At 45.1% G+C, this 26,839-nt stretch overlaps 1 protein-coding gene across 1 annotated transcript in view; it reads right to left on the bottom strand.

The window, feature by feature from the left end:
• The window catches only part of DIS3L (DIS3 like exosome 3'-5' exoribonuclease), a 34,474-nt gene extending 9,422 nt beyond the window's left edge, over positions 1-25,052 (bottom strand). Inside the window, exons 1-9 of the mRNA XM_012758712.2 lie at positions 24,803-25,052; positions 23,052-23,205; positions 13,729-13,857; positions 11,780-11,915; positions 8,714-8,890; positions 7,269-7,347; positions 5,556-5,735; positions 2,541-2,710; positions 1,284-1,445 (exon numbers count right to left, since the gene is read on the bottom strand). Coding sequence (XP_012614166.2) covers positions 1,284-1,445; positions 2,541-2,710; positions 5,556-5,735; positions 7,269-7,347; positions 8,714-8,890; positions 11,780-11,915; positions 13,729-13,857; positions 23,052-23,205; positions 24,803-24,941 — 1,326 coding nt within the window. The 5' untranslated portion in view covers positions 24,942-25,052. The remainder of the gene's footprint in view (positions 1-1,283; positions 1,446-2,540; positions 2,711-5,555; positions 5,736-7,268; positions 7,348-8,713; positions 8,891-11,779; positions 11,916-13,728; positions 13,858-23,051; positions 23,206-24,802) is intronic.
• Positions 25,053-26,839: the final 1,787 nt, after the last annotated feature.

Below are 26,839 nucleotides of genomic sequence, written 5' to 3'. Positions count from 1 at the left end.
AATGTAGTTCAGCGTTTTAGTCAAGCCCTGAAAAAAATCAACACGTCTCAAATATTAAAAGCTCCCTCCTTAAAGATAATTTAAATAGGAACAATCTAGGGCATTTCCTCGCCATTATTACCTGTTTAAGCCATCAATCTCCAGTTAAGTAGGCTAAAAGGGAAGAGAGATTCTAGTTCTATGAAGTCTATCCCACACTTTATTTTATTCTAACGTTTTCACCAAGAGCTACCAAACAAGTCCATAAATAATTTCCAGAAACTAATGTTAAACATAAAAATTTAATAATGTAAAATATTTTACTATTATAGCCCTTGTTCCATCAAAAATTATAATGAAAATAAGAAGCCCCATTTCACTCCTGATTGCAATGTAAACTGGTCCAATTTTTCTGGAGAATAATCTGCCAATATGTAACAAAAGCTATTTAAATTTTTTATGCCCTTTGACTTGGTAATCTCACTTTAAGGATTACACTCCAAGGGAATGATCAAAGAGAAATAAAAAAGCAATGCTTATAAAAGCGTTTGCAGTAACGTATTTTTATAATACTGAAAAATTAAACAGCAAAACGCCCGACAATTGAGAAATGCTTAAGCAAACTAGGGTACATCAATACACAGTAATTTACCATAACTATTAAAAACAAGTAGGCTACGTCAACACATAAAAATAATTCTAAGTGAAAGAAGCAGAACAGAAAATAGTATGTGCACGCTATGAATGTAGCTATGCAAGAATAGTAAGATTTATGAGGATTTTAAAAGATCATAAAGTGATGGAAATAGCTGATGTTTTTTGTTTATGGGATTTTTGTTTTCTGTAAAGGTGACAAAAACTGTTCCATAAGGAGCATGATTTTTTGACCCATGGGTCAGAGAGGTATGGGCCCCAGGAATTTGCCCCTGCAGCTTTATGCAGCCTCTGGTTGAATGATCCTGACAGGGAGGGGAGCTCGGCTGAGTCTATAACTAGGTGTCCTTGTGGGGCCTGGGGACGGACGCATTCTGACTCTAAGACACTGACATGTCATTTTTAAACATAGTTGGAAATGTAAAAATGTGAGAGCTATGAGGCTGTAGGACACTAATTCCACACTTGAAGCTGACTTTAGTCTGGTCCAAATACAGAATAAAGAAGGGTAAGATTTTTCCATTATCTGTGGCTTTAGACAGTGGGTTGTTACACAGTAAAAAGATTTTTTTTCTTCGTGATGAAACAAACAACAACCAAAGCAAAAAGAAAACGTCTGTCACTGGGCCAAAGGCCTCTGGAAAACTGACCTGAGCTTCCGAGAAAGGGACAACCGAAATGCTGTTTTCCACCAGGATGGTTGCAATTTCCCCTTCCAGATCTCCAATTTTTCCTAAGACACGCACAAAATGTCCATTTGGATACACGGACGTTGACTCCCAAGAATCGATGCGCACAACCACCCTGAAGTCCTGCAGGAACAGCCAGGCACCAGAAGTTAAGTGGGTCAATGACAAGCATCAAACAAACAAGAGATAAGCAGCACCAAGTTCCAAAGAAAGCGGCCAATTTGCAATAGTGGTGTGTGGTAGGTTTTTTTGTTTTTCATTATTCCTATTACTAAATTGCCAGATGGTACGTAAATGCTTGGCCCAGGGCTTTGAAGAGAGGCTTCACCTCTCTACATCAAATAAGTAGGCTGGAAATTTCAGTCTGCTGAGGAGAGCCAACCGTAAGACATTCGTATTAACACTTGCAACACAAGGAGAAAACTCAATGGTGCATGGTCCAAATTAAGTTTTAAAACAAAAGTCTCAATTGTTTTTTTTGTGTGTGGGAGTTACTTCCTAATTTTTCTGAAGTCTAAAGATGCAGTTTGGTGGGGAGGAAGGTAGCAGGGTAAACTGAACCCCCACTGCCCCCAAATTCCAGCAAACCATGGAAATGGAAAGTATAATCGTCCCAGCTGGCCTGGAGAGCCTGCAGGAAGCTTTAAGATGCAAAAGGGACAATGACCAGGTTCCTGGCTGGGGACATCCTGCTTTAGTGTCTCATTTACAAACTGTAAAACGTCAGGTGGATTAAATTGGGCAACGGCTACACTCTTTGGCACAAGGAAAGGTTAATTTCTAACTTTCTTGTTTATGTCTTCTCTCCAGTGCTATATTCCTTTATGGATAATCAATTCTGCGAAGTACCACTACATCATCCCTACAGGGCAGGGTGATCGTATTTCTATATTGCTTGCTGGGAGAAAGCTTGTTAGTGTTGGCAAAGGGTATCTATTGAGAGTTTCAGTGTCGGACAGCTGGATAATGTATGTTCTCTCTGGTTGTCCTACACAGCTTTTTCTAGGACAATGTCTCTCTGGCCTTCATTTATTAACCATAGACTACTTAATGGATGGTTCTTATATATTTAGAATTTTTTTAAAAACAGTATCTCAGAATGCCAGAAGCCATCAATAATTTATTTCCTCTTCTGCAAAGGAATTAACAGTGCTCCCTGCTACTGCTCAAAAGCTAACAGAGACAGAAGGAGAACAGCAGAGGTACAATGCCAGCTACCTGCAGGGCTTCCGCTTGCTGAGTGCTAATTCGAATTTTGGGAATTCGGTAGTCCCAAGGTGTAACTAGGATTTTCTGAGCATTTTTGCCCTGAGATTGGACCTCTTCTTTGGATGGAAATGTCACCACATAATCTCGCCAGTTCTTCTGAAGGATGCCCACTATTCGACCTTCGGGAAAACAAAACAAAATAAAGCATTAAATGGTTAGATGTCACCTATCTGGACCCTGGCTCAGCAGTAAGGAAGAGAACAAGAAATGCAATGTCCCACTTTTTTCAAGCATATCTACACAAATCAAAATATGTTTAAAGATTTGCCTTCTTAGCATTTTATTTTAAAGATGGATACTTTTTTTTTAAGACAGATAATTTTTTAAAAATTTGTTGCTGTTGGCAGGGTGCAGTGGCTCACACTTGTAATCCTGGCACTTTAGGAGGCTGAGATGGGCAGATGGGCTTGAGGCCAGGAGTCGGATACCAGCTTGGGCAACGTAGCAAGACCCTGTCTCTACAAAAATATTTAAAAATTAGCTTGGTGCAGTGGTGTACATCTACTGTAGTCCTAGCTACTCAGGAGGCTGAAGTGGAAGGATTACTTGAGCCCAGGAGTTCAAGGCTACAGTGAGCTGTGATGGCATCACTGCACTCCAGCCTGGACAACACAGCAAGAACTCATCTCTAAAAAAAAGAAAAAAAAGAGGAAGAAAAAGAAAAATGGGTTTTTTTAGAGATGGTTGTATCACTCAGACTAGAATGCAGTGGCTATTCATACGTGTGATTATGGTGCACTGCAGCCTCGAACTCCTGGCCTCAAGCAATCCTGGCCTCCTGAGTAGCTGGGACTACTGCAGCACTGCACCCAGCAAAGACAGATAATTTTTTTATAACATTGTCAGTATGCCTTTTCTTCTGCGGGGCCTGATGTGACATTTAGAGTCCATTTGTCCCTTTTTCTCTTTTGTCATTATCTTATCAATCTCAGGTTTTGGTATATTTGGAAAAGTCAATGGTTTTCACTCTTTTTTTAAACTATGTCTTCTACTGTACAGTTTCACTGTCTTTCTTGCATTCTCTCACTAGCCAAGCTCATTGGGTCCATTATACACAGAAAAGTATACAAATCATAAGTCTGATACACAACACTTTTAATTATCATTGATTGAAGCCTAGAAAAATCCCTAAACTTTAATAGTTAAAAGTGCTATCTTAGGCCAGGTGCAGTGGCTCATGTTTGTAATCCTAGCATTTTGGGAGGCTGAGGCAGAAAGATCTCTTGAGGCCAGGAGTTTGAGATCAGCCTGGTCAACATAGTGAGAGCTTGTCTCCACAAAACATTTCTTAAAAATTAGCCAGGTGTGGTAGTTTGTACCTATAATCCTAGCTACTTGGGAGGCTGAGTGGGGAGGATTGTTTGAGCCCAGGAATTTGTAACCACAGTGAGCTATGATTGCACTACCTTTTTTTTTTTTTTTTTTGGAGACAGAGTCTCACTTTGTTGCCCGGGTTAGAGTGCCATGGTGTCAGCCTAGCTCACAGCAACCTCAAACTCCTGAGTTCAAGCGATCCTCCTGCCTCAGCCTCCCAAGTAGCTGGGACTATAGGCATGCACCACCATGCCCGGCTAATTTTTTCTATATATGTTTAGTTGGCCAATTAATTTTTTTCTATTTTTAGTACAGACAGGGTCTTGTTCAGTCCCAGCTGGTGGGACTTTGCAGGCCATGGATGGGACTCTGGATTTTATTCTCAGTGACACAGGGAGCAGCCACTGGAGAGTTTTGAGCAGAGACATGACAGGACCTGATTCACTTTTTAAAGGATCATTGTTTCTGCAGGTGAAGACAGACATACGGGGCCAGGGTGGAGCAGGGAGACCAGCGGGGAGGCCGGCGGCGGACTGAAGTAGGAGGGGCGCAGGAAGGATGGGAAGCGGCTGAGTTCAGGCCATGCATTAGCGTTAGAGCCGCCAGGATTTGCTGATGTGTGAAAAAAAAGTCAAGGATAATTCCAAGGTGCTTTGGGTTGACCAACGGTAAGAATGAATTTGTCCTTTACTGAGACGAGGGGACTCTGGGGGAAGAGCAGGTTGCGGGTGGAAATCAGGGGTCTGTTCCCAGGCACGTTAAGTCTGAGATGCCCCTTAGACACGCTGATGCCAAAGAGACGGCTGAGCCAACAAAACCGGAAGCTGAGGGAGGGGTCCGGGCTGGAGACTCGAAGGAGACGTCCCAGGGAGACAGCAGGAGACCCGAGCCCCCTGCACGCCCAAGAGGACAGTAAGACGGAGAAGGACCAGCGAAGGAGCTGAGGAGGAACGGCCGCTGGGCGGGAGAACCGAGAGGACGTGGCTCCCAGAAGCCGTGGCAGGGGCAGTGGTCTCTCGGCCGATGCTGCTGGCGGGTTCCGGGTGATGGGGACCGACCAGCGCTGTGGCCAGGAGGTCGCTGGTGACCTTGACGAGAGCAGTCTTAGAGGAGCGGGGCAGAGGAGGTGTCTGGATGGCACGCGTGAGAGCCGGCAGAGGCACTGCAGAGTCCAGTGCTTTGCTGAGCTGCGTGACAAGCTGAAGCAGAGAGAAGCCGAGGGAATTGGACCCAGAGCGGCTTCTGCTTTTGTTTCAGGAGGGGAGCTGATGAGACTCGGACAGACCCTGGAGAGGCGAAGCTGATAAGGTAGGGAAAGGGGCCATATCTTATAGTAATAACTATTGTTGTATAACACGGTGACTGTAGTTAATAATGTTTTGCATTCTTGCAAATTGCTAGGAGAGTAGATTTCAAGCGTTCTCAACACAAAAAATAAGTATATGAGGTAGTGCATGTTAATTAGCTGGATTTAGCCATTCAACAATGTATGCGTATATCAAAACACCATGTTGTACATGATAAATATATGCTATTTTTGCTTTTCAATTTAAATAAAATAAAACAAGAGTAATATTTCTGGATTGCTAAAGGGATAAAAGTATATAATTCCACAAGTGAAATGGACGAGAGTGACGTTGCACTGCTCACCTGTGGGCATGGGCTCGCTCGGGGACTCCCCCGAGGCCTTGTCCTCGCTGTCGTTCTCACACAGGGCCGTGGTCCTTCCTCTCCACTCGTTTTTAGGGAGCAGCTCCACGACCACCACGTCTCCGTGAATCGAGCGGTTGCGCGCCTTCATCCCGTGGATTAGGATGTCACTGACTAAATCTGTGTTTGGGGCAGCACAGAAAAACCCCATAAGGCCGAGGGCTGCCACCCCAGCGAGGCACTCCAAACACAGCGCATGGGACGTCCGGTCGGCACCCCTGCAGGTAACAGCTGCTCCCTTTCGAAGGCGAAGCCAAACTTCCTGTGCTCCGTGGGTTAGGAGTGAGGAACTCCTGCTGCATCATGTTGTGCTTTCACAAGGGTCCCCCTCAATTAACTTAAAAAAAAATCCTCCTTACCCATCACCTTTTAAAGCAGGTATTAGTTCCCTGCATGAAACGGTCAAATGCCTGCAGGCTGCCGCAGCGCCCAGGGAGCGGGCAGCGGGCTGACGGGCACAGACGCTGCAGAGCTGACCGGGCTCGTCCTGATGAGCTAAAGCCCACGGGAAGCCTTTGTCTCGGGCTCCCTCAGCCTCACCACGCCCCTCTGAGCAGCAGCCTTCGTCTTTCTCACTCTGTGATTACAGAACTCACAACTGCACTCTAGCATGCTATAACTTCCTTACATATTTTTTCATTTTTATTACGTTTAAAAAATTACTCTATTTATTTATTTATTTTTTTGAGACAGAGTCTCGCTTTGTTGCCCAGGCTAGAGTGAGTGCCGTGGTGTCAGCCTAGCTCACAGCAACCTCAAACTCCTGGGCTCAAGCGATCCTCCTGCCTCAGCCTCCCGAGTAGCTGGGACTACAGGCATGCGCCACCATGCCCGGCTAACTTTTTCTATATATATTATTTGGCCAATTAATTTGTTTCTATTTATAGTAGAGACAGGGTCTCGCTCTTGCTTAGGCTGGTTTCGAACTCCTGACCTTGAGCAATCCGCCCGCCTCGACCTCCCAGAGTGCTAGGATTACAGGCGTGAGCCACCGCGCCCGGCCTAAAATATTATTCTAATGTGACAATATAGCACATCGAGACAGCACAGAGTATCGTCTTGAAATCACAGCCAAACCGCCCTGTCTGCAAGTTCCACACCACCACGTAGCAGGTGTGTGAACCTGGGGAAGTCACATTCCTTCTCTGTATTTTATTTTATCTGTATTACAATAAAATCAGAAATTATAGACAAAAAGTTAGGGGGGGAAAACCTCACAATCCCACACACCCAAAGTATGTGGAGATATATGACATGCATGGCACATATGATGTGACAAGCTCAACTTTGCTTTCTTCATTGTGCAATATCAGAATTAAAAAGGAGTATGGGCCAGGTACAGTGCCTCATGCCTATAATCCCAGCACTTTGGGAGGCCAAGACGGGAGGATCACTTAAGGCCAGGAGTTCGAGACCAGCCTGGGTAACACGGCAAGACCCCATCTCTGCAAAAAATTTTAAAAATTAGTGGCGTGTGCCTGTAGTCCCAGCTACTTGGGGGGCTGAGCCAGGAGCATCACTTGAGCCAGGAGTGGGAGGCCGCAGTGAGCTGCTATTGTGCCACAGCGCTCCAGCCTGGGCCACGGAGTGAGGCCCTGTATCTGGGGGGAGAAAAAAAGTAGTATGGAAATTTATGGAAGGTTTATACTGAACCTGAATCTTTACTGCTGGCTCCTTGAAGTCGAACAAAAGCTTCTATTTGTGCTCGGTGTTTGTTGACGTTCAGAATTCCCTGAAATCATAATTAAAAATCAACGTGAAAAATTTCTTCTCTGCATAGTCTACCTCCAAAAGGTCTAGTTTTTAAAACTATATGAAAACATACCCATAATATTCTTCTAAGGTGTGTGATCCCTTTCTTTAGGAATAATATTAATCAGCAAGGTTTCTTTTCTCCGGAGGAAATACCATCATTTTGAATTACTCCTAGCTGTAGCAAGTGCTGAAAGTACCGGGATCTATCATACCTAAGTGATGAGCAGTCTTTAAAAACTCTTATATCTCAAAATACCCTCCCAGGAATGCCATAAACTTTACGACCAAGTTGGAGACGTTAGCCTCTCCAAGCAGACTCATTTAAAATACCCACACTTAGGCCGGGCGCTGTGGCTCACGCCTGTAATCCTAGCTCTTGGGAGGCCGACGCGGGCGGATTGCTCAAGGTCAGGAGTTCAAAACCAGCCTGAGCAAGAGCGAGACCCCGTCTCTACTATAAATAGAAAGAAATTAATTGGCCAACTGATATATATATAAAAAATTAGCCGGGCATGGTGGCGCATGCCTGTAGTCCCAGCTACCCGGGAGGCTGAGGCAGAAGGATCACTCGAGCCCAGGAGTTTGAGGTTGCTGTGAGCTAGGACGCCACGGCACTCACTCTAGCCTGGGCAACAAAGCGAGACTCTGTCTCAAAAAAAAAATAAAATAAAATAAAATAAAATAAAATAAAATAAAATAAAATACCCACACTTTAGGGAGGCACTTTGGCGTGGTGTTCTCAAACTTCAGCTGACTTACAAACCTTCCGAGTTTATTAGAAATGTAAAATCCGTGACGGAACAGTTGTCCATCGTGACTGGTGGTGGCTACACAAATCTGTGCATGAGATGAAACTGCACAGAGCTATACACACATGCACACACAAATGAGTGTATATAAAACTATGGAAATCTAAATAAAACCTTTATCCGACTCCTTCCCAAGACCCTGAGAGCATCTGGATCCTGCAGGATCACAAAGAGGCCGCAGAATGGCAAAGGAGTGAAGACGCTAAATTTCACCCATTTTACGATGTTGCCAAAGCACAAGACCTTGATTCAAAAACGTGTTTCTTTCCTAGTGACGGGAGGCATTTACCAGGCTACTCCCACGCTCTGTGAGATGCTCAATATGCAACACGATTGAACAGGGCAGCTTCGAGCTGGACAGCCTACGTCTACAGGAAGAATGACTCCCAAGTCCCCCTAACCGTTGACAGCCCTGACTTGCTCCTGCCCACCTTGTCTGCAGCCTGTGAAATCAGAGGCCTGTGACAGCAGGCCAGTAAAGAAGAGAAGAAAACATACCGGCCGGCCCTGACACTAATTCATCACCGCCCTCACCTGGATGTAGCGTCCAGACTTAATCCCGGCCTCTAGCACCTCCAGGGGCAGGTGCTCCGGGTACTCCTTCCCGTGGCCCTCCTGGCTCTCGTTCTCTCTCTCCCGTCGAGACTGAAGGATGGAGTCACACAGCTCGTGGGCAGCCTTTAAATCAGGCCAGAAATTGTCCAGGTAATTCTGCGTAGATTAAAGGCACAGGGAAACGTGGTCAGGAGACGGTGAGCCTTCACTGCAGCGCTACTGCAGACAGGCCTGCCGAGGGGCTGCTGGCAGGCAGCTTTGAGGACGTGCTAGGTGAGCATGACTTTCCTGAGCCTCACGCTACCAGTTCCCATTAATCCCTGACGCCCTGCCACATGAACCCGGGAGGCCATCCCATCTTGGAACATTTCCACCTTGTAGATTACTTTGCACTTGCAAATCACTTTCTCGCCACACACATGTCCAGGCAGCCTGTCTTTACGTGTAGCCCACTGCTGCAGACAGTGACCTACAGGGAATGGAGAGAAAAAGCCCCTGTGTGTACATTCTGGTCTTTTTATATGTGATTTTAACCCTAAGTCTGAGGTAGAGTCTAGCACATTCTCTTTTCTCAAACTGAAAAGAAAATACGTTATCCTTATTGTCAACTCCAGCATTTCTCCCACTAATTTCGGGGTCTTGTTCAAATTGCTTCCTTTCTTTCCCTAGTCCTTCCAGAAATTCCATTCGTGCTAATATGAGTCCCTCAATTCTAAGGGTCACTTATCAACACCAAACTTTTGTCATTATGAACCACCTCTTCAAGAGGGATTTAACACCTTCACTCTTCTCCATCTCACTTCAAGTCTCCACAGAAAATTCTGGGTTTTCCTCTCATCTGAACGTCACAATATCTCTTTTTCTCTGCTATCATTCACCTCTGTGAGGCCCTTGGTCACACAGTTTTCTTGAGAAAAGCTACAGAAAATAATACTGTCCTATATCGCTGGACTACAAAGAAAAGTAATTTCACAAAAAGTAGAAAAATATAATTTTAGTCAACTGTCCTCTGCAGGAACGAGACATGATATATTGCAACAGAGAAAACAAGTGACACTGCCATTAATATCCAGCGCCCCTGGAATTCTCTGGCATGCCAGAACACTGTTTTATAGCAGGGCCAAGAAAATTCTATTGGCAAGTCTTTAGCAATACACGCACCTGGGAACCCTTATAGAACCCACAATCCCAAATCCAACGAGACTTTCTGTAAACTGACAGGGGTAATGGAGGCCCTCATTCCGGTTTCTGCATCAAGAAATGATATTGACTGGGTGTGGTGGCTCATGCCTATAATCCTAGTGCTCCGGGAGGCTGAGATGGGAGGATCACTCAAGGTCAGGAGTTTGAGACCAGCCTGAGCAAGAGTGAGACCCTGTCTCTACTAAAAATAGAAAGAAATTAACTGGACAACTGAAAATATATAGAAAAAATTAGCAGGGCATGGTGGCGCATGCCTGTAGTCCCAGCTACTCGGGAGGCTGAGGCAGTAGGATTGCTTGAGCCCAGGAGTTTGAGGTTGCTGTGAGCTGGGCTGACGCCACACCACTCTAGCCTGGACAACAGAGTAAGACTCTGTCAAGAAAGAAAGAAAGAAAAGAAAAGAAAGAAAAGAAAGAAAGAAAGAAAAGAAGCCGGGCGCGGTGGCTCACGCCTGTAATCCCAGCACTTTGGGAGGCTGAGGCGGGCGGATCGCTCGAGGTCAGGAGTTCGAAACCACCCTGAGCAAGAGTGAGACCCCGTCTCTACTATAAAAATAGAAAGAAATTAATTGGCCATCTGATATATATAGAAAAAATTAGCCGGGCATGGTGGCGCATGCCTGTAGTCCCAGCTACTGGGGAGGCTGAGGCAGGAGGATTGCTTGAGCCCAGGAGTTTGAGGTTGCTGTGAGCAAGGCTGACGCCACGGCACTCACTCTAGCCTGGGCAATTAAGCGAGACTCTGTCTCAAAAAAAAAAAAAAAAAAAAAAAAGAAAGAAAAGAAAAGAAAAGAAAAGAAAAGAAAAGGAAAGAAAGAAAGAAAGAAAGAAAAGAAAAGAAAAGAAAAGAAAAGAAAAGAAAAGAAAAGAAAAGAAAAGAAAAGAAAAGGAAAGGAAAGAAAGACTATAACCCAGTGGAAACTGATTGACCAACTAGGCAGACAGAAGAGATCCATAATCTAGTGAGAGATTATCAGTCATTCTATTCTCGCAAAAGGTACCTAAGAGATAGGAAGAACTGTGTTGCTTGACAGCCCAAAGAAACTGTACCTGATAATGCCACTCCCATCTGTGATCTGTAGCAAGCCGATCAGACAGTCTTCGCATAAATAATACCACATCTCAACCCTCTCATTTACCCTTATTAGCCCCCATGGACATTTGCAAGTGAGGAAGGCACTGAAAAACCGCCTTTAAAATGGCTTGTGTTTTGTGTGTGCATTCCAAAAACTAATTTGGGAGGCAGCAAAGCATGGTGGCTAAGAGCTCTGGAGTCTGACTGCTTGCATTTTAATCATGGTTCTACCATTTTCTACTGTGTGACTTTAGGCAAGTTGCTTAGCCTTTCTGTGCTTCAGTTTCCTTACCAATGGATGGGATAATTATACCTACCTCATAGGGTTGTTGCAAGAAATAAATGAAATAATACATTCAGAACAGTGCTTGGCATAGATACATGCTGGGTATTACTATTAGGTGGAACCATGTAAAACTGCTACTTTGTAGGTCAAAAGCAAAAGAATGTTGGCAATTTTATTCAGCCTGTTGTCATAATCATCATTACTATTACTGGTATAACTATAAACATTAATTTAATGTCAGCAGGGGCTTACTGGACTGGTCTTCGATGCTGTGGACCTTATAGTTACAGGAGTTTGTCTGAATTTGCAAAAGTCAAGGTTAATTAGTTGAGGAGTAATGAAGACAGAGAACTTCTTAACATCCTCCTTCCTTCTTTATTTTCTCTTTTCTGTGTTACCGAAGGGATCTAGAGCCTTACGGGCACTACTTAGGAAATGAACGCGGACACGCACTCACTTATACACACAGCAGCTGGAAATACCTTGAAAGAAATCACAAACACTCCTTCCGTTTCACTTCCATACTGCTGAATTGCCTCTTCATCTTCTGTCACCATAACGATTGGCATCCTGTCCTGGCAGTGGTGATAGTACCAAACAGCCGCATTGTATATGCTCCTGGGAAAGCAAAGGGCGGGTGAGCCCTCCCAAGGCAATTGTTCAGAATCTCACACTCGGCTTTTAACGTGCTATCCTTTGGTCTATATGGATAACCATTCATTCATTCATTCATTCATTCATTCATTCATTCATTCATTCATTCATTCAACAAATACTTCTGGAGTATCCACTATAAAGAAGCCCTGGGCTGGGTGCTGATGCAAAGATGAATCAGAAAGCACTTGTTATCTCTTCTTGCCTAAGACATCCAACCATGACACCACCACTTTCATTTCTTGATGTGACCTAGAAACCATGAGGCTCTGCCATCTTTTAACACCTTTTAATGGGAGGCTGAGCCACACAGCACCGCAGAGGATGACAAGGTATGCTAAGTGAGGCTTGAAAGACAAAGGAACGAGTCTTTGGCTAAGAGGAAAACTGTGCTGCAAGTAGCTGAAGACCATAATTTAAGAGGGTCTGGTATGGAGCCGTGTGAGATGCCTGGAAGTCTCCCTGAAAAGAACTTGAACTGGGCAACAGAGCCCAGGTCTGGAGAACCGTGTTCAAGACTGGATCGTGGTTCTCATGACGTGCACAAGCTTGGATGGACCATTTCTGTAGGCATCTGTTTCCTTTTCCCTGCAGATTAAGATGCTATGTAAGGTCCCATTCGTTGTACATTAAAAAAAAACTCAGCCATCATTTACTGAGCACCTACTATGTGCAAGGTGTGTAGCTAGTAAACGTGATCACGGAGTACTCACGTGACCCAAACTGGAGAAATATTTGCTTTTCCCTTTCTGGTATTGAGCCCCGTGGGGACTTAGGGACTGTAACTAAGGACTCAGCATGCATAGTCAGTGCTTACTTTCCTTTGGGGAATTGCAATCTTTAATGGCTATAACACATAAATAATTACAAGGAAAAAGATGATTTAAATGTCTCATGCAGATACGACACTTCAAAGCTTAAGGCCTGTTTTGTCCTCCGCAGGGGAGGGCAGCAGAGGCTGCTGACGCACCTGTGTCCACCTCCGGCTGTGGCTGCAGCTGGGGGCCGGTCCCACCCCGCCTCAGGGGCCAGCGAATGGAGCCAACACCCCTGAGGACGACCCTCAACTAAAGGGCGCAGCTAACTGAAAGCCCGGCCTGTGCCCCTCACGAGGACCTCTGAGGCGCGTTCTACCCGGCTCCTCGGAGGTTCCTCAGCCGGACCATGAGGCTCCGTCCCTCACGGCAGTAACACCCCCTTTACCGCTCCCCTCCTCCATCGCGTGCTCCCCACTTCCCTCCTCCCGCCCCCGGGGATCACTCCCCACACGAACACCCCCCACTCGAGCGCGTGCTTCAGCCTCTGCTTCCAGGCGGACTCGAACTCGGGCATTCGGTTCCTACAACAGCTCGTTCAGAATCGAGCTGTCAGTTTCAGCTTGACAGTACTGGTTAGGAGAACCGAACAGCCTATACCAGAACACTGAGCGGATGATCTTATTAGCTTAAAGGTAGGACTCCTTCCCCCTCACACACACACAAGTACTCAAGTCATCACTTCTAAGTCACTGGAATGACCCCGCCAGCCATTAGGGCCTGGGGCAAACTTACTCTGGGCACCTACGTGTCTCCTTAATCACAATTTAAAAAATATATCAATTATGCACTCAAATGATGTGTCTAAAATATTGACATGTCAGGCATTTCGGTGTTGGTCGTGGTTCCAGGATAACTGTCGGCTTATTCTAGCACGCCATTCACATCAACTCCCAAGCAGCCCGTGAGGAGGAAGTGAAAGGGGAGGACCGTGTGAAAACCACAGGGATTCGGCGCCGTACCTGGTCTGCCACTTTTCCATGGACTCTCCTCTTTCCCGCGGCAGGTAGCAGGACTGCTGGAACTCGTTAGCAAAGAGAATGCAGTCATGGCGTGCGTCCTTCAGGAGGTTTCGCAACTTGTTATACTGCCTGCGACACAGGGGAGAAAGACCAATCCGACATGGCAGCTACTCATCTACTGCCACCTCTTGCTAAGGATCAGAAAAGGACAAGGTATTTTATTTTATTTTATTTTGAGACAGAATCTCACTGTGTTGCCCGGGCTAGAGTGAGTGCCATGGCCATGTCAGCCTAGCTCACAGCAACCTCAAACTCCTGGGCTCAAGCGATCCTCCTGCCTCAGCCTCCCGAGTAGCTGGGACTACAGGCATGCGCCACCATGCTCGGGTAATTTTTTCTATATATTTTTAGTTGGCCAATTAATTTGTTTCTATTTCTAGTAGAGACGGGGTCTCACTCTTGCTCAGGCCGGTTTCGAAGTCCTGACCTTGAGGGATCCACCCGCCTCGGCCTCCCAGAGAGCCAGGATTACAGGCGTGAGCCACCGCACAGGATGAGGTATTTTAGAGCAAAAGATTGATTATTTAAAACTTGAGAGATGTGTTTATAGTAGTCTTGTGCGTTCAGCACTGCTGGGCTGCTCCTGTTTTTCCCAGTTTTGCTGGAATGTGCTTGGGCAGCGCCTCATTAATTAGGTTGCAGATCAATTAAACTCCTTTCCCCCCTTTCCCCTTTGGAGACTTGTGGCCGTTTCATTATGTAATTACGCTGCCCTGCCCTACCTCAGTCCCTCTTCAAAGCCCGAGCGCACAGAGGCAAGCAGAGAGCTTAGCACTTTATTTTTGTACCTCACTTTGTTCTATAAATGGCATTAACATTGATTTTACTTTTTACTTTTTGCTGGCAGCCCTAGAAAAGGACATGCAAGGTAAACAAGTTTGGGGATTTATCTGTGAGTTATATTGACGCAGCCTCCGTGACTTACACGAGGGCTAGCCTCATCCGTCAGACGACTAACAGAAAGTTTCACGGTTTTTCCCAACAAGAAGAGATCCTTCCAACAACACTAGCTGAAGTCACAAATGGAGAATCAAATCTCATATAGGTCAGTTTATAAGAAGGTGCTTTTAATAGTATAGGTAATATGAAATTACAGAGAACATTCAGTTATTTTAAAAGTAGTCATTTGTTTACTTAAAAACAGATACATATTAAACTAGATGTTAAATTCATATATAAATTATCCAGGTAGCTGATTGGCATTTAATGTGTGTTTTAATATAATAAAATTTGTATTTTTCCATCCCCGCCTCCAGCTGCAACCATGGGTTTTAAAAAATAAGTCTTTTTATTAAAGCAAAGGTAGAACACCCTAACTTATCCTATCTAAATAGGCAGATACTAACCACTATGCAGTTACTAACCACTATCTGTATGGTCTTATACTTTATTAGAAAACAAGAGATACTGAGGCCAGGCACAGTGCTCACACCTATAATCCTAGCACTCTGGGAGGCTGAGCTGGGAGGATCCACTGAAGTCAGGAGTTTGAGACCAGACTGAGCGAGACTCTTATCTCTACAAAAAATAGAAAAATTAGCTGGGCATGGTGGTGTGCACCTGTAGTCCCAGCTACTTGGGAGGCTGAGGCAAGAGGATCTCTTGAGCCCAGGAGTTTGAGGTTGTTGTGAGCTGTGATGAGGCCACGACACTCTAGTCTGGGCAACAGAATGAGACTCTGTCTCAAAAATAAAAACAAACAATAACAACAACAACAACAATAAAAAACAGAAAACAAGAAACACTAATTTTATTTTCTTAGTAATTCTAACTTTGAGTCACCTTTAAAAGAATCAAGTAATGGCAACTTATAAAATGTCTTCATAAACAAAGGGATTCCGGTTCATTTCTATGAATAGCAGCTATCCTTAACAGAATTCCACTTGTGCAAACAAAAGCGGCCCCCTCCCTGTAGGATGCCTGGAACACATTATATTGGTAGTTTCCCCACCGTCACAAAGAGACATTTAAAACTCATTATAAAAGCCTCTTAGAAGCATCTACACTGCACTGTTAACTGTTCGGTTCTGCAGGGCACTGACTTTCATTTTCTGCTTTGCACATTTCTGTAATGCTTGAAGTTTTTAAAATGAGCACTGTTTGTTAAGTAATAAAAAAGACTTTTGAAGAGATTTCATAAACGTCTGTAATTTATTATATCAGAGAAAACGCTGAAAAAAGTATTCCCTGTTTTTCCTGATCTTATCTCCACGGAAGTTCTTGTTCCCTTTACCTGCCATCACATTTTGTACACCCCTAAAAATGCACTTAAACTTAATTGCGGTTTATTTGTTTACAAATGGTCTCCCTTGCTAAAGAGCCTTCATTCAGGCCAGGTGCGGTGGCTGAGGCCTGTAATCTTAGCACTCTGGGAGGCTGAAATGGGAGGATCCCTTGAGCTCAGGAGTTCGAGACCAGCCTGAGCAAGAACCAGATCCCCGTCTCTACTAAAAATAGAAAAATTAGCCAGGCATGGTGGTGTGCACCTGTAGTCCCAGACACTTTGGAGGCTGAGGCAGGAGGATTGCTTGAGCCTAGGAGTTTGAGGTTGCTGTGAGCTAGGCTGATGCCACAGCGCTCTACTCAGGGCAACAGAGTGAGACTCTGTCTCCAAAAAAAAAAAAAAAAGAGAGAGAGAAAAGATCCTTCATTCAACAATACTTGCTGCACTTTTTCTATGTGCCAGGTCTTCTGCTGGACAGGGTGAGGGCCACTGTACCAAATGCCCATGGGGACACCAACTAGACATCCCATTGCATCTGAATAGCGCCCCCTAGAGTAGGCATAGAGCCCTACACCTACAGCAAAAAAATAAAACAAACTACCATAAGATCCAGCAATCCCCTTTCTGGATATATATCCAAAAGAATTGACAGCAAGGACTCCAACAGATACTTGTACACCCTGTTCATAGCGGCGTTACTCACAGTGCATAGGCCAAAGGTGAAAGCAATCTATTGATGAACAAACAGATAAACTATACATGGTACATAACACTCTTAAACAGGAAGGAAATTCTGACGCATGTCATAACATGGGTCAACCCTGGTATGTAATGCTGAGTGAAATAAGCCAGTCACAAAAGGACCAGTACTGTGTGAGTCCTGTTATATGTGAGGTACCGAGAGCAGTCCAAGTCACGGAGGCGGGACACAGAATCCTTCCTAGGGGCTGGGAGAGGGAGTAAGTGTTTAATGGGTACAAAGGTCCTAACTGGGGAAGATGAAGTTCTGGAGGCAGATGATGTTGGCGAGGGCTGCACAACAATGCAAATGTATTTAATGCCACTGAACTGTACACTTAAAAAATGGTTAAAATGTTCAGCTTTCCATATGTACATTTTACCACAATTTAAAAAAAAAACCAGCTATGCTGCCTAGCAAAGACACACAAAACAAAACACAGAAGCACCCACTTCAGTGAGCGGTCCGTGAAAGGAGAAGAGGGGAGGGGTGGGAGGGCTTCCTGGAGTAGGCGACCCTGAGACCCGACAGAGGAGGAGTTAGCAGGGCCCAGAGGAGAGCGGGGCAGGGTGATCAGGACAGCAGGCAGTGTGCTTCATCTTGCAGCCTCTGTGCCTTACTCACAGCAGGGGCTCAATAAATGTTTTCCAAATGAATACCTGAGTGCACGGCCCTATGCGCCGACAGTGATCCAAGTCCCCTATAATGTCTCTGAACAAACTGACATTTCCAGAACCCCGTGGCCCTTTCACTGGGCTTCATACACACAACTGCATTTGTTACCACGCCTCTCCACTTTAGACCCGGAGATGCTCGAATTCTGTCCGCCCCAAACACTGATGTGCACCACACGAAGCCAGACCCAGGCATTTCTAGCAAATCAGAGTAATGACAATCCTTCCTAATATTTAGGAAAATACATAACTTAACAAAAAGAATTTTCTCAATTTTGAGTTTCGTTCCTATATATTTTTCTTAGACTTTTAGTGCGTGCTTCCATTTGTCAGCTACCTATCAGCCAGATAAAACAAATGAACAAATGGCACAAGAATATTAATGCGGAAAGCGGAAACAAATAGCGAATTACTCTGAGTTGACAGTCGGGTTTTCTCGTAGACATGTGGGCTTATGGTTATAATTTAATAGTGCATGCACACAATACAGTCGTATTTTTTGCTAGTCAGGGTTTGTGGTGCATATGATGGAATTAGATATACGAGTATCCTGCATGGAGTCAGCAGAGAGCATCATGGTGCCTTAAACAAGTTTGACCAGAGTGATAGGAGAACAATGGCTTCGGATAGTCAAGTACAATAAAATTAGTTTCAGTTTTAAAAATTCCAGCCTTGCTGGGCGTGGTGGCTCACATCTGTAATCCTAGCACTTTGGGAGGCCGAGGGGGAGGATTGCTCAAGGTCAGGAGTTCAAGACCAGCCTGAGCAAGAGTGAGATCCCATCTCTACTAAAAATAGAAAGAAATTATCTGGACAGCTAGAAATATATAGAAAAAATCAGCCAGGCATGGTGGTGCATGTCTGTAGTCCCAGCTACTCGGGAGGCTGAGGCAGCAGGATCGCTTGAGCCCAGGAGTTTGAGGTTGCTGTTTGCTAGGCCAATACCATGGCACTCTAGCCCTGGCAACAGAGTGAGACTCTGTCTCAAAAAAAAAAAAAAAAAAAAAAAACTAGCTAAAAATTCCAGTCTTAAAGAAAACCCTAGTTTCCCTGGACTGGCTTAGATGTTTTCTAAAACCCCATCATCTAACCATTTCAAACAATTTCTTGGGGGGGACAGCTAAATTTACCTTCCTTAGATGATTGTTTACTATTTTGATTCAGTGGTGACCTTACGTACCGATGCAACATCCCCTCCCCCTGCTGAATGCACTAAGGATGAAGAGGTTAGCGTCCCACAACCAGTGGGAAGACTTACAAGGAAGCAAATTCTGTATTAAACGTATTTCTTCAGCTAGGTTTTGTAGAATCCTGGCAGGGTCTCATATACTCACTTTTAGGGGCCCTTGAGTTCCTACTAGTTTATGTTTCCATGTATATTAGACAGCACTCACAAGACATTGTTATGGAGTGTTCTGGACCACCTGAACGGCTGCCTCCTAAGTGCACCGCTGTTTGGTGTCAGTGCCAACCCTCTCAGCAGCCCCGAGACGCCTCCAACTCCCAACCTCCCCTCCCTCCCCGTCCTCCTGCAGTGCTCCCTCTCCCTGTTCAGGCACCTAAGCCAGAAACCTCGGCGTTACCCTTGACACCACCTTCTCCCCCATCTCGCATATCCAAATCTATGCCCAGTTCCACAGATTTTTAAAAATAACAGCTATATTGAGATATAATTCACATGCCATAAAACTTATCCTTTTAAAATGTATAATTCAGTGGTTTTTAGTATAGCCACAGAGTTATGTAACCATCACCACCGTCTAATTCCAGAACATTTTCATCACTCCAAAAAGAAACCTGTATCCATTAAGCAGTCATTGCCCAGTTCCACTTGACCCCCAGCCCCTGGCAACCGCAGATCTATTAATACTTTCTGTCGATTTGCCTATCCTGGACATTGTATGTAAATGCAATTATACAATATATGATGTGATCGAATGTGTGTGCGTGACTGGCTTCCTTCACTTAGCATAACCTTTGCAAGGTTCATCCATGTTGTAGCACATACCAGTACTTCACTCCTTTTTATGGTTGGGTAACATTCCATTGTATTGGGTAGGCCATATTTTGCTTAACCATTATCAATTGATGGATCACATTTGGGTTGTTCGCACTTTTTGGCTACTAGAAATAAACCTGCTAAGAACATTCGTGTAGAATGTTTTCAGTTTCAATGTTGACATAGTTTCAGTTCTCTTGTTTATGTAATTAGGAAGTTTTACAGGTTTTCACATGCTCAACAGCCCTTGGAAACATCTATTTCTCTCCATCTCTAAGCTGCCCACATCTCTCATCTGGACTACAGCAATAGCCTCCTCCCCTCTTTTCTCCAAGGCCTCTTCCCCCCTGGCCCAGTAATCCTTTTACGACAAGAATCTGATCATATTATCCCAGCTTAAAACCCTCCCCTGCCATCCCAAGGCCACGAGGCCTTCCCTCTGACCCAGGTGTCCCCTTCTTTGGACACACCACGTCCCACTCCCCACGGCCCCTCAGCATAGGTGTCTCCCACGGGACAGCCCTTCCTTGCCTCCTGGCCAGCCCGGGCTCTCCTGGAGCCACGTCCCTGGACTTCAGTGCATTTGTCACAGTCTCGGCTTATTTGTGCGATGGCCCGATTACTGCCTATCTCCCCAATGGGACCCTATCTGCTTTTGTTTACCTCCCTATCCTTAGAGCTAGCCGTTTCTGGCACAGATAGTCTCTAAATAAATATTTGTTGAATAAACAAATGCACGTCTGAATACATGAATGTGGTGGACAAGACAGCCTTTCAGAGCTATCAGGTGACCTCTCATGAAATAAGCATTTAGGATTGGTAGATGGCAGAGTATCTGATTATCCTCAACAGTCGACAACCTGACGTTACTTGTGTGTCTTGTACTATATACGTATGAGAACAGGCATTCTCTGCATTGAAATTATTGAAATTAAAATACAAAATCATACTACACATAGAACCAGATTAGAGGCTTTGTCCTTCTGTTGTTAAATTCGACACTGATGATTTCGTTTCAGCAAAACAATGTCATCTGTCACATTAAATTAATATTCATTTGCAGTTTTCTGGTTTTATAGCTTTGTTTATTTAATTGAAAGGTCTTATTTGGTTTTAGGGTTATGTTAAAGTACTCAGCATTAGGACTTATACCTAGATTTGTGTTTAAATATATTGAAATAACAACAAAATAAATTAACACTGGGTGACCAGAAGAATTTTTTTTTCTTTGAGAAACAAGATCGATACATTACTCATGTCAAGTAACATTGAGGTACTGGATGAGGAGTTAGATCATGTGCTCTTAGATCTCTCCAACTATAATATTCTATGATTCCAATCTTATGCTATAGACCATCAAGAAACTGAGGCACGGAATGCTGAGACTCTCTGAAACTATACAGAAGGAATTAGGGGGGAGTCAACAGGAGACAGCAAAGCACCCTCACACCAGACACCAGATCAGACCAGGTACTGCCAACTGACAAAGCTTTTCTAAGCAATAATGTTCCTAAAAGCACATTGGATAAAATGAATTAATTACTGGCATCTCAAAAATCTCCAAGGAAGAACCGAAAAACAAAACAAAATGTTTCCCAACATCAAATGAAACAAAACACGGGAAAGCCTCTGCTAAGTCAAGTTCAGTTACACATAAAAAGTCAATTCTTACCAAAAAAAAAAACCTGATAAGTATGAGAGGTAATACATATGTTAATTAGCTTGATTTAGCCATTCCATAATGTACACATATTTCAAAACACATTGTACACCATAAATATGTACAATTTTTATTTGTCAATAAAAAAAAAAAGTCAAAGGATTTACCCTTAACACTTATGAAGCCTGACTTAATAAAGCAAGTCTCCTGGATCTTACATATTCAATGGTGATCATTAATTTTAAAGTTAGCTTTCAATATACGACACTTCCTAGGGCTTAGGCAATTTTGGTTATTTAGCTGTGTCAACCTGAATGTACTTGGTGGTTGCTTGACAGGTAAACAAAATGCCCAATCCCAAACTTGCTAATTCCTTTTCCTGCCTCTTCATCTTCTTCATCAGTCATGCTCATAATGCAGCCTGTAAGACCAGTCTCAAACCTAGTCCCTGCAGAGGACCTTCTGGCCTAGTCCCTACACCTCACATTTATTCTGCACTCTGCATGGTGCACATTCAGTTATCCTCTCTGTGGCTAAGGTGCTCCATCATCACCTTCCTGGTTCTTCCATATAACCCCAGCAAGAGAACGGGTTTTTGTGGGAGGAACTAAGACTTCTTTTTTGTACTCCCCAGGGGCTGAAACGAGGAGCTCAAAAAGTGCTTACCAAATGGAAAAACCAGGGTGTTCTCATACGGTCCTATTTCATAACTCCTCATCTTTTGTTTTCACATTTAGTACATTCAGAGACATGGTGAAGCAGTGGAAAACCAATAGTTTTTCATCAAGCTAACTACTTTAGAAATGTTCAACAGTAAAGACATTTAAATTCCAACTCTTTGCCTTTGAATGTCCCAGAAATTGGTTTTTAAAACAATCTCTAATATTAAAAATATTTTAGAAAACAGAAGTTGAAAAGGCTCGCAGTGTGTTAGCAAGCTGAATGATAAGGACAAATTGATTTTAGCAGCAGAAATTGAAATATGACACCTGGAGCAGCATTTAAATCTGGATGTGTATAAACATCTATATCTTTGTGTCTGAACAAAATCAACTTCAAGCTCATTTTAAAATATTCTATCTGAAAAAACCCGTGCACAATGTACTTAATGTACATTTTTGAACTGAGCATATTATAAGGACAATTTATCATTTTCATATACAAATAAAAACACTTCATCTTTTATTACCAAGGTCTAAAGAAACCACAGCATTTAAAAAAAGAATAAATGCATAGTTTCTGCTTATTAAGTAACTGAGGTGTTAAGAGGTTGGACATATAATTCTAATATGTTACTTCCACACAGTCTTAAGTTCAAATCATAAACCTTTCTCAATGTTAAGTGAAGCAAAACCATTTTTGACAGTATTTGTTTAAAGGGTGAACAACTATTCTTCATTTAGGTACAAGGCAAGTATTTTAGACTGGTTCAATTAGAAATCCTTTGTTTAGCAAATACAATTATGATGGCTACAGTAATAACCTAAAAATAAAACAAGTTATTTCTGGTTATGTTGAATAAATCAATACAAGTATAATTTGCTTCCACAATAAAAGAGTCTAAAATTTAAAAATAAAGTACTCTTTTAGCCAAGAATGTACACTTCTGAAACAATGGACCTATAAATAAGAACATTAAATAATATACATTTATCAAAAAGAAATAAGCAATAACCCTGCTACTATAAAAATGCAAACCAAAAGCCAATTCACACTAGAATCTTAAATACCCACATACTGGGGACACTGCAGTTTATTGATCTACAGTCAGATCTTTTTGCCAGGTGCTGAAGCAGAAATATAAAATAATGTTACCGCATTCCTCACTAGCAAAGAGAATACCAAATTAGTTTGTAAAGTTCTTTCTGACAAAATAATAAATTCCTCCCCAACCCCTCCAACAGGGGACCTTTTCTAAGGAGGGAAAAATCCACTCCATAAATAAATAAAGAAGGCAAAACAGATACCTCCGGCCTCTTTGATGCTGCACTGCTTGGCAAGCTGTTTGCATGAAAATAATTCCTTTCAACTCAGGGAACTCAAGGATCTCAAGGTAATCTTGAACAACCTTCCAATCTGGGATCACGTAATGAGTCACATCGCCAGACAGGAGTTTCCCATCTGAAACATAATAGACAGTGTGTTCAACCCTGGTTTATTACTATTTAAATGTCATCATGCTCCAGTGTGCAAAATAACTTCCAATCTTAACTCCACCTTGAAGTTTTTAAAAGACAAATCTACTTTGGTAGAGGCCCCAAGTTCAGGTAAATGGAACACCTTCATTTCCCTGCCCCCCCCCCCAAGCTGTGATAAATATAAGCTAAGCATGGCTTATGGTGTTGCCAGTGGTGCAGGAGAGGATAACTGACGTTTTAAAAACAAACTCAGGCCTGTAACCCTAGCTCTCTGGGCTAGGAGGCCAAGGCGGGCGGATTGTTCAAGGTCAGGAGTTCGAAACCAGCCTGAACAAGAGCGAGACCCCCATCTCTACTATAAATAGAAAGAAATTAATTGGGCAACTAATATATATAGAAAAAATTAGCCGGGCATGGTAGCACATGCCTGTAGTCCCAGCTACTCGGGAGGCTGAGGCAGTAGGATTGCTTGAGCCCAGGAGTTTGAGGTTGCTGTGAGCTAGGCTGACGCCACGGCACTCACTCTAGCCTGGGCAACAAAGTGAGACCCTGTCTCAAAACAAACAAACAAAAAACCCAAACAAGCACATTTTCAGCATAACCTGAATATTTCATTGACAGACACATTCAAGAGGACACCAAAATATTTATGTACAAAATACACACTACTTGTGTATACCCAGCAATTTCAAGTCTGTTGAGTTTCAAGCTTGTGAACATGCTCAGCTGTCTCCAAGGGCCAGAAACACCGAATTAACGATTACAGAAAAGACTCTCATGCAAGCAATGGGCGCTGGTGGAGCTCCCACCCAGCTCGTGTCTAACAGCTGGTTGGCCCAACTGTCACTGAAATAAATGTTCACCTTAACCATAGGATTCCAAACATTCGCTGAAAAGGATGCCCGAGCTCATCTCCCACCAGGCAAGAGAACCTGTAACGTGCATCCTTACGTGGGCCACCCTTGCAGCCTGGAAACCAAGCGGGGGTAGGTCTGGGGCACAGGGGTCCCACACCCTACTTTCCCACGACCTTCCTCTACAGCAAGGGCCCGGGTAATTCACAAATCCTACGGCGAAGGGGGCTCGCCCCTGGATAAATGCCTGAGGCCTCAGTACTGGCAAGTCAGAAAATTTGGGGGAAGCAAAGCAGACAGTTGTCACGTGAGCAGCAGCAGCCGCAGCTCTGCGGGCACGTGCGGCCTCTCACGCACGCGCGCTCGGCGCAGGCCTCCGCCTTTCGCCGCCGCCCGGGCTGCGCCGGGAAGAGGGAGGTGCCTGCGCCTCGGGCCCCTCTGCAACCCGAGCCTGGGCCTCTGGGCTGTGGGGCGCCTCTCCCGGGCCCTAACGCTTGGAGGCCGGGGTGCAGCGCCCCAGAAGCAGGGGAGGAGGCCAGGCCGCTCCCCACCCGTCGGAGGGCTGGAGCCTCGGGGCCTGGGGCCCCGCGTCCCGCCACCGCGCTGCGCCCCTCCGCCGCCCTGCGGACGCCCGGCCCCGGCCGCCCCCTCCCGCCCGGCTCCCCTGCCCCGGCCTCCCCGGCTCTCCGGCCTCCCTCGCCCTGCCCCGGCCTCCCCGGCCCCGACCGTGGCGGCAGGCGGCGGGCTGCGGGCACAGCGGGCTGTGGCAGGGCACGCAGGGCCGCAGGTAGTGCTCCCGCACGATGCGCAGCGTCCGGCCCTGGAAGGTCCGCAGCAGCAGCACCTTCTCCCGCTTCTGCAGCATGGTGGCGGCGCGCCGCCGCGCAGGCCTCCGAGCCGAGCCGCGCGAGGCCGCCCCGAGCGGCCGGGAAGCGGCGGGCGCTGGGCGGCGCGGGCGGAGGCGAGGCCGCGGCTCCGGGCCCGCCCCTCGGTCGGCGGCGCCCGCCCGGCCTGGTCCGCTCCAGGCCCGAAACCGCCGTAACGGCCCCGCCGGGCTCGAGTGCAGACTGGGCCCGGCCCGGCGCTCCCTCCCGCGCCGGAATTTCTTCCGTTCCCCAAGTGCCCGGGGCCAGGGAGGGGCGGAACAATGCACCCAGAATAATTTAGGATAATATGGAGAAGCTAATTTAAAAGTCCGGCGAAGAAATGTTTGGTGCAACTATAAAGGATTGCTATACTTTGTTTCTATCCCCAGGTCCATGTGGGAACCTCGGAGTTGCCTTATCAATATGGGGCGCATAATGTCTTCTGTTCCTTACTCTTGCTACCTCTAAAAGTGCCCAAAGATTCAGCAAATAAGCCAGTAACTCTGCCAGCCCAACGTTGTTTTTAAAGTTGTATTGACTTTAAATTTCATGTATTTTTAATACATGTGAAAATTCGAACTATGCAGATAAAATGAAAACAAATCCCTTCCTTTTAAGTAAACACTGTTCAATCCCAACTTCTGTAATAATAGCTCTTACAGCCTCTGGCAAAAGAATTCTCCTTTAAACTGTCGCTGGCACAGCCACAAACGTACATGTTTGTAGCTCTTGATAAAGACACACACACAGCTATTCTGAGATCACACACCCTTTGTAGGATTGAACCCATTATTCTCTCTCTCTCTCTCTCTCTCTTTTTTGGAGACAGTCTCACTCTGTTCCCAGGGCAGGCTGGAGTGCAGTGGTGTCCTCCTAGCTCACTGCAACCTCAAACTCCTGGGTTCCAGGGCTTCTCCAGCCTCAGCCTCCGGAGTAGCTGGGACTACAGGCGGGGGCCTGCCACCACACCGGACTAATTTTTTCTATTTTAAGTGGAAACCAGTCTCTGTTGTTCAGGCTGGTTTCCAACTCCTGACCTCAAGAGATCCTCCTGCCTCAGCCTCCCAGAGTGCTAGGATTACAGGCGTGAGCCACCGAATGTGTCAAGAACTCACTATTCTTCCAAGCACTCAACAAAGACTCTTGAGCTGCAGCAGCAGCAGCTTTACATACAAGTGTCCCATTTAATTTCCACAGGTCAAAGGAGTGGGGCGTTATTATCCCCATTTTACAGACCATAAAACAGAGTTAGGGAGGTGAAGTGGCCAAGGCTACCCGGTTATTAAGTGGTGGGGTCAATATTCAAGCCAGAGTCTGGTTGAATCCAAAGCAGGCTTGTAAGTAGTATAATTACAGTGCTAGTCACAGATGAATAAAATACGGGTCCTGCATCTAAGGAGTTTATGGTCTACTTGGCGAGCTCTAGTTGAGGCAGCTCAGCCAGCTGGCTGGGAACATCAGAGCGTGCCCTGATGCTGAAGTACGCAGCACTAGGGGCGCCCTGCCGGATGGCTCACTTCTCTCTGGGGGAACACATTAAATAGAGCTGTGATCTCTCGCTCATTGTACTCCTACTTCAAGTTGCCCTGCAGTGTGAGAGGATGTGAAGGAGATCCGAGATGGACTTGCACGAATTAGGGAACAGCCCAGAGCTGGTCTACCAGCCAGAGCGCAAGGAGGGCCCAGAAGGCAACAGACAGCGCAGGATGCCTTCCCTGTGTCAGGAGGTCCGCCCTGACCCAGGTCGGTTCTAGGGATCCCGGAGGACAGGCAAGTGGCCAAAGTTGTCCTCTATATAAAAGCGCTCCAGACAACTGCCCACAGTTCCTTCCAAAGCATTCCCATTTTTATTTTTCTTTTACTTCTGATTATGTGGGTGAAGGGAGCTGTGATTGGA

Source organism: Microcebus murinus, chromosome 6 (assembly GCF_040939455.1).
Source record: "Microcebus murinus isolate Inina chromosome 6, M.murinus_Inina_mat1.0, whole genome shotgun sequence".
NCBI lineage: Eukaryota > Metazoa > Chordata > Mammalia > Primates > Cheirogaleidae > Microcebus > Microcebus murinus.
Note: the sequence above shows the minus strand (reverse complement) of the source record. Positions and strands in the feature narration are given on the sequence as shown.